Below are 8,448 nucleotides of genomic sequence, written 5' to 3' on the forward strand. Positions count from 1 at the left end.
GATCAAAATGATCCTGAAAGAAGATGAGTGTTTATGCAATGTTTTTTGGTTTTTTTTTTTTTTTTTTTTTTTTTTTTTTGTAAGACTTAACAAGGCTTAGCATGTGACTCTTGGGCTATGGGTGCTTTTGCCTCATCCAAAGATTCTTGTTTCACTAGAACCTGAGCCAAGGCTATTCTTGGTTCTCCCATATCTAAGCAATGCAACCATGATTGCTATGAAGCAATTCAGGATACAGTGAAGAATATCCTCCTGTGTATATTTTGAAGAACAGCATGTTGAGAAAATTATTTAAACCTTTTTATATCCTATTTCATGTCACTAGTTTAGAATTTTATTTAGGTTTTTATTGGCAAAGTTGATCAAATATCAGTCACAGTCAAAGCTGCATTAATCATTTTTAACGCATCTATGGAGGATGGTGTGAATATGATAAAATAAGACTTAAAAAAAAAATAATCTGACGAGTGCAAACAGATGATGGGTGACAGTGATATTTTCAGTACAAGCTGGGAAACTGCTTTCTTTTGGATCTCTTACCTCTCCTAACATTTTAACAGAAGATGCAAGACACAACCTGTCCTGCTATGCCAATCATTTCAAAATACTTTTCTCTAAAAATATTAATGTAAATATGGGGGGGGGAATGTCAGAGGAAGGAAACTGCCCCAGACACATTTGTATGTAGATAAAGTTTTTTTTTCTATTTCCAGTTTGGAGCCTTGTGTGATTCTAAATATCAGTGATGATATTGCTTGCAGTCCAGATGGTGGTGTCCACTGGTGCCTATTTAGCTATTAAGGATTAGAGGCAGACTGAGACTTTAATTTGGATATGATTAAACATGAAATATATGCCTGCTAACTTGTTGAAGTGATGGAAGGAGATACAATTATTTTCTAAGACCTGAATTACATTTTTCTATAGTTACAGTCTAGGTTGCGGGATTATGTTAAATGTGGGAATTGTACATAACAGGCTAACCTCTGCCTTATGTTTCTTTTGCTGTCTTCTCAATTTTTCCCAATGCTAAATATGATGATATTCAGAAAGCGAACCCTTTCTTATGTAACTTTGGGTTTCATTATGAATCCCTTGAAAACTTTAAGGGTGTCATCATCATAACAGTTCCCTTGTGTGTACTAGTATATGTGGAAAAACTGGGCTATGGTCATTTCCACAGAACTTTTCATGGCTTATACCAGTATCTGACTGTCAGTATTTGTCATCCACCACCAGCAGCATAGGAAAATGCTCTTGTGTTTGTCCCAGTCGCTGCTTCACCTACTTCTCTGCCTGTGTTGGTAGGATCAGGTGTTTTTTTCAGTGTTGTATAATATTCTTCCTTGTACTGTCTGAGCATTTTTGATATAAAATTGATAGGACTGCTTAATGTCAATGGAAGTTTACCAGGCATTTTATTTTAACAATGTATGGTAGCAGGCTTGAGGAACTTAGGCTCTCCACAGGCTTAGTCTTCTAATTTATTCTAAATTTGCCATGAAATGCATAACCAATTCACCTCTAGCCAACAGCAAAAGGCTCTTTAAAATACTTGGCTAAAGGAAACTTCTGATTCTGTGGTGATTCATGCTACTGAGCATTTCCATTGTTGGAATAAAAATGGAAATCAGGAGCTTGTTGTAGAAAGTTTAATTCCCAGTGAGCAATTATCTATGTGACAAACCAACCTTGTAATTGGCACTTCTGTTGGCAATCTCCATAGAAAAGTAAAGGATTGACAGAACCCAAAGGCAGTGTCTTTTGGGGAAAAGTGAATTGTTAGCATATTGCATGCTGATTGAAGGATGCGAATGTTCAGAAATCTTCAAACACAATAGTGTCAAAAACATCTTATTCCATCAAAAACAAACAAACTGGCCCAATAAGTTCTTGATGCTAATGGCTTAGAGTAAAATCCTGAAAATACGAACCAAACCACCAACCAGTGACCCATAAGGTCTGCAGATGGCTTGTGGAAGCTTTTAGTGGGGCAAGGAGTAAGGTGCCTAAATGTAGTTTCACTGCCTGAAACACCTGGTTGAAGCTGCAGTGTGGATGGCTGTTCTCCCAAGGCTTCGTGCCAGCAGAGGATTCTCTGCGCAATGTATCTAAGCAGAGGAAAATGTAGTCCAGGTCAGCCCCCTCTTCTGTGGAAAACCAACAGCCTTTAAAAAGAAAAAGATCGGAGAACCAAATACTTTTGGTTGAAACCTGGAAATTATTAAATTTATCTTGTCTGTACCCACTGATGAAAGTGCCTATTGATCAATCATCTTTGACCCAGGTCCTGGAAGGGGCCAGTGGTAAAGCGGGGGCAGAACCCAGATCTCTTAACGCCCAGGCTGCCATTTCACCGTGATAAAAGCAACCAATCTCCCTTTCAGTGTTTCAGTGTGGCACCTTTCCTAGTATTAAAACAGTTTCCAAGGTCCATTTCACTCTGTCCTCTTAGAAGCTGCTAAATATATATAAATATATATAGCTCAGAACTATTTTTAACTGCATATTTTCCTGTTCAGATTCCATTGTAAACTCCATTCCATTAGGAAACTCCTGCTGCTCATATAGTTAGGCTAGCCAATGTAAATAACCTAGCAGACAGTGTGAACTCTGCTTTGACAAGCTGTAGCACCGAACCCCATGCATGCTTTCCCTTTCATCAGATACACGTGCTCTCTCTGTGAGCTCTATTGGCCACTGGGGGATGTGAAATGAAAAACTGCCTGATTGTGAATTATGACAGTACAAGTTTATAAGCTACTAAAATGAAGTTATAGCACATAGGAGCTCAGTCGACTGACAATGTTAAATGATACGTTTTAAAACTGGCTTTGAGATAATGCTACAAAAGACACTGCACGCACAGGTGAGGTGGTGCTGCACTGTGACAGGCAGAAAGGTGACATGGCACAGAGCAAGCTGCGGAGGAGTTGGGAGAAAACTGCTGCACTGATGGCAGGTGTTCCCTGTAAATCCCAGGAGAGCTAGAGGTAACTGCTTTGAAAAGAAATGTGTTTACAATGCCAAGATGTGGAGGAAAAGAGAAGAATGTACAAGTGTGTATGCATAATCCTTTGATTGCTTTTTCTCTCCAAATCTAATTAGAATAAATTGACAAGATAAGAATGGCATTGGATAGCTAAAGATGGTATTAGTGGTCCAAAGATTGGTTAAGACTATTTGATTTTTATGGGACAGCTATGCCATAGAAGGCTATTTTTCTTCCTCTCCCTTTTAAGCTAGTTAAGATGGTGAATAGCTATTCTAAGTAGATAGGAAGGACTTGGTACCAGAATTTGAGGGAACGAAGAAGGGGGTCTTTGGGTGCATCAGTGCTAGTGTGTTAGTTCAGATCAGGAGTGTTCTTTTGATTTGAATCTCCTGATCATGTGTTTGTGCATTGATTTGCATCACTGTGGTCTTGAACCACAAAAAAATCTTCTGGATGAAACGAAACTCCCCAAATGTCTGTGCTGGATGCGTTCCAGCTGTTAACAGGAATTAGCTTGATACAACCCTTCTAAGCTGTGTGTAGTGTGGACATCAGATTTTCAGCTCCAGCCGATTGCTCCTGTTGTACTTCACTACTTGCTAATGAAGACAGCCTCTCCTTCTTCAAAGGCAACTTGTACTACCAAATAACATAAGTTGTTATGGCAGTGTACACCTTTCTCTGATGTTCTGTATCTACTGTAGTTTCTTTTTCACCTTGGTTTTGTTTTACTGTAGTTGATTAGAGTACTTCAGGTACTGATCGTCTTCAGATGTAGACAGACTGGGGATTGCTTTCCTGTTAAGCATCTTGATTTCCATTGTAACCATTTATCACCTGAGCTTGAATTTGTAAGGAGCAACATGGAAAGCTGACAAGAATTTAGGTATGAGAGATTCTGGATGTATATATAGGTATGTGCATATGTATATGTCACTATCCTCTGCTGAAAGGAGTCTATGCTGCCAGAATGTCACAGACACTGTTGCCTAAAGCCTTGGTAAGCAAAAGGTCTGTGATTCGTGCAAAACAAATGTGTGGAAGACAAGCACATGTTGCAGATTCTCAGTTAAAGGCAATAAAAGGTAAAGTAAAATGTCAGGTAGCATCTTGGTAATGGAGTACCACCCAAGGCACTAAAAAATGCTTTTTTTTGAAAAGGGGCCTGTTAAAAGCATGGGAGATGTAAATAAAGACCTTAATTCTAGCACTTCTAAAACTTGTGTATAAATAGGTACAGAAGGGTTCAAGACAACTGTGACTATCTTATACAGACTTATCTTCATGCCTTTCACACAAGCCACATCTTATCCTGCAAGGTAAACTAATTCTATTTCAAATGTCTGCTTTGCCAGGCAACTGGTTTCCCCACTTGCTACATGAAGGTAAATTGGAGAGATTCTTCTTCTTCTTGGCTTCCTTAATGATGGTGAACACCCTGGGGTTCTGGACCATTGCACACAGGTATGTGTGAAGAAATGAACACTTGATGTTTCATGTGTAGATAGGGGTAGAAATGCTTGTGAAACCTCTATGTTAGTGTGTAATAAGGAAATGGTAGTGATAGATCATACGGTGATGTTCAGGATTCAGTGTTGTTTTCTGCCTTGATGGAAGAGAGAGAGAGAGATCACAGTAAAAATCACAATAAGACTTAAAAAAAAAAAAAAAAAAAAAAAAAAAAGTAATTGGCTTTAAATATTTAAGAGGCCTTACATGTATTAATACCAAAATAAAAATATCTCCAAGAAAGAAGAGAATTCTTTCCTTTCCTAAAGGACATAGATATGTTGTCATGAGATTAAAACTACAGCACTTGGCACTGTACCAAAATGTGGTAAACATTGCTATTGCCCCCGTGAGCTTGCATCTTTAGCATTGGACAGTAGGTGAGGGGCTTGCAAGAAAACATCAGAATGCTTCTGGTTAATGCTTTGTGCAGTGGTATCAACAGAGTGATGCTGAAATATTTTCTGATGCTCTGCTGGATAATGAGATAAATGCAACTTTCTGCTGCAGACTGGAATTGCTCAGCCCCCATACAGAAAGTAATTTTATGTCACCTGTGGAGCCTATTTTTAAGGCCCACTCTTTGCCTGTAAAATGCAAGGAATTCACATTTGTATTCCCCTTTTACATCCAAAATGGCTTCTGAGTTGGCCTGCCTCCTGTATTCTGGAATATTTAATCATAGCTAACTTTGTTGTCAGTGTTATAAGCAATACTTGTGGCTAAGATCAGAGAGGGAAGCAACCCAGGTCATGTGCAAGTGGCATTCTCTCCTACACGCTGGGCTGCAGTTCTATGAAAATATTTCAGAAACCTTGACAAAGTAGTGATTTGATAATGACAATAATAGAAAATTTTCAAGGGCGTTGTACTTCTAGAACTCTTTAAAAAAAAAAAAAAAAAAAAAAAAAACAACTGTTACTTATTAGTCTAACTTTGCAGCAGCAAAGATTACTGTAGCATCTTCTCAATCACTTCAATGTAACCTGAGGCTCAAGTGTTCATTTATATAGTTAGCTAGTTCTCAGTTCTGCTTTTTAACTGTGACCTGAGTCATGGTTAGAAATGTTTCTCTTCTGTGTACTTTGTCTTGTCCTTTTACAAAATGGGTTCTTACTCTTCTGTAAAATTAAATTTTCACTTATCATTTACCATTGAAAACTGAAGGGTTTTAGCTGTCAAAAAGTGGTCATAAAATTAGGTTGAGCTCAACAAATAATTTTGCCACAAATTAACATGTTCTTGAAAGTCAACAAATTTCTTTGTCTTCCTATTTTATCTATATCAAGTTATTTACATTTTATTATATATTTTTAAAAAAAATTTAATTTCAAATTGGCACTTCACTTCCTTACTTACTTTTCAGTAAGGCAACCAAAACCAAGATAATATATGTCTTTTAAGGTTAAATGTTATTTATCCATTTTGTACCAAGTAAAATTCACCTGATCGCAGTTTTACAGAGGGGAGGAAAAAAAGACTGAGGAAATTATCCTTTAAAAATCAGAATTACAGTAGACTAAAACTTCTGAGTAAAGCATGCTTGCAAAACACTGAGTATCTTTTGTATTACTCCAGATATTGTTGTTTCTTTTTATAATCTATTTAAATTATGAATTATTACTATTATTAAAGTGCATCCAGTTTGGCACTTCTCATCATGATGTTCTGAACAATTCTAAGAAAGTAAAATAAATAAAAACAGGGTAACAATATGTACTGCTTAGAAACCCAGGATAGAGATGGCACTCTAACTTGCAAAATATTACCTGATAAACAATGAGTGAAATTGATACCATAAATGAAGATTGTTTTAGCATTTTCCTTCCATATCCTCCCTCACAGATACAATAATCTGAATCAGGAATCCACCAGTGAGTTCAGAGAAGCTCTTCCTGAGGAAAGACTTCTGAAGCATGACAAAGACATCAAGCACTATGATAGTGTCCTGGATTGCTCTCCCATTTTGTCTCCTGTGGAGACAACTTGATCAAGTTTCCCCCTTGTTGAACTCGATTTTGATTGTGTTACCTACCAGCTTTCTAATGATAAATTATCTAGTGTACCTTAGTTGAATAGCTAATGTATTTATTAATCATGTTAGCACTAATAGTATTATTTATAAATTTATAAAAGAGCAGTTGGCATTGGATTTGGCCTTGTAGGATGCTGCACTGTCGTAATACATGTCGAGGACAATGAGAGCTCACTGCTTGGCATGGTTGATGGAGATAGGCTTTTAATCTGTACAGGGAAATAGATGGGTATTCACACATTTGTACTTAGTTAAAAAATTAATAAACTCATGTATACATTTGTTTAGCAAATTACTTTGTGACAATATGATTTGAAAACAATTTTGGAGGCAGTGTCCACTGGTTGATATTTGAGAAGTGGGAGCCTCATGTGTGATGTCTGACTCTATCTGATGTCCAGCCCTCATCAAGTTGCTTCTTCACCTTAGTTTCCCCCCGCAGGAAAATGGCCACTGCATACTAACACTCTTGGGAAATTGCCTTGATCTACTAGAAACATGCTGAAATTTGTGAAACATTTGTGAAACATATGTGCTGAGGTAGCCTTTGCTTTGGCAGAAGCATGATGAGATTTGTCATTCTTAAAGGATGATATACAGGAAACTTGCTAGTGGGAGAACAGGAGACTAGAAATTTTTTAGATCAAAATTATTAATTGTAGCACAAGTGAAGAGGATGAAAGGAATTGAGAAGAGTAGGAAAGGGTAGATACAGTTGGAAGTGGGGGAAGAAATAATTAGCATTCCATCTTAAGAATCTGCTAAGTTACACATTCCCAAAATTGTCTCACTTGGGCATTGTGAGTGATGCTAATCAAGCTACTAATGCTTTTTATAAAAGTCATTACTAAAGAGAATGAAGAAAGAATTAGGGTCCTTGTCTGATAAAGAAGCATACTGAACCCAAAAACTAAAGGAATTCTTAACTGTAAAGATGATTGTATTCTTAACTCTAAAGATGATTGTATTGGAATAGAAGTCAAGTCAGACTGCTGCTAGATATGAGGAACGCTCTACCACAGAAGAAACTACACTGAAAGCATACAACTTGCTGAAGTGATCCAAAGAGTAGTTTGAGCTGAAAATTATGAAATCATGATGATGAAGGAAATCAACTCTCTATTGTTAAGCATGCTGCAACTATAGGATGGGAGTTGGAGTGGGGGGAAGCAAAATGTAGTAACTACATCTAAGAAGCAGGAAGGAAGGCAGTTAGGACAGCCTCAGAGCTGTTAGTTTGATCTCACTAGTATTTAAGGTTTTGTAAAATTTTAAAAGAGAATATTTAAAGTCATGAGATAAAAGGAAAATTGAATAAAATACAACACAGATGTATCAAAGGTAGATTTTCCAGGCTACCTTAATGTCTGCATGTAATGAGAATTCATTTTCTAAACAAAACATAGTAGATATGATCTGCCTTGATTTCAGCAATGCTTTTGACATATGTCTCAAGGGAAATAACTTATGACAGTGGAGATGAGGGTCAGCAGAAGGTGGCAACAGATACTGCAGAAAGGGGAGGCACCCATCTGGAAGCAAATTTTTTGTGGAACTTGTTAAATATCTCTCTTTGTGGTAAATACAAATGTGATCCTGAGATACACTGGTGGAGATGAAAGAAGCAAGCATCTTCGTACAAGCTTGTATGAAATGATTGTTCATGTCTGAGATGTGCATTCTGGCCAATGTGGGATTCTGACTTGATAACTTGATAACAGAGCTGAGAAAGGCTGCCTACTTCCCTTGTCCTGACTCCTGTCCTGCTAGCCTAGCAAGAGACAGTCTCTATCCCCAAAAGTGTCTGCGTAAGTTGGGCTGGCACACAAACTGTGGGCAGTGGGTGGGGAGTGGTGCTCTGGTTGAAGCCAAGCTTTCAGCGTAGAAGAGGAGGAGACTCCAGGGGTCC

The 8,448-nt window shown here is 37.7% G+C and overlaps 1 protein-coding gene across 9 annotated transcripts in view; it reads left to right on the top strand.

Moving 5' to 3' along the window:
- The window catches only part of SLC15A5 (solute carrier family 15 member 5), a 32,397-nt gene extending 25,566 nt beyond the window's left edge, over nt 1-6,831 (top strand). For all 9 annotated transcript variants that reach the window (XM_084498518.1, XM_084498517.1, XM_084498519.1 and 6 more), the window contains 2 exons: nt 4,351-4,459; nt 6,350-6,831. In XM_084498518.1, coding sequence (XP_084354644.1) covers nt 4,351-4,459; nt 6,350-6,494 — 254 coding nt within the window. In that variant the 3' untranslated portion in view covers nt 6,495-6,831. The remainder of the gene's footprint in view (nt 1-4,350; nt 4,460-6,349) is intronic.
- Nucleotides 6,832-8,448: the final 1,617 nt, after the last annotated feature.

This window comes from Aythya ferina (assembly GCF_964211825.1).
Source record: "Aythya ferina genome assembly, chromosome: 1".
Taxonomy (NCBI): domain Eukaryota; kingdom Metazoa; phylum Chordata; class Aves; order Anseriformes; family Anatidae; genus Aythya; species Aythya ferina.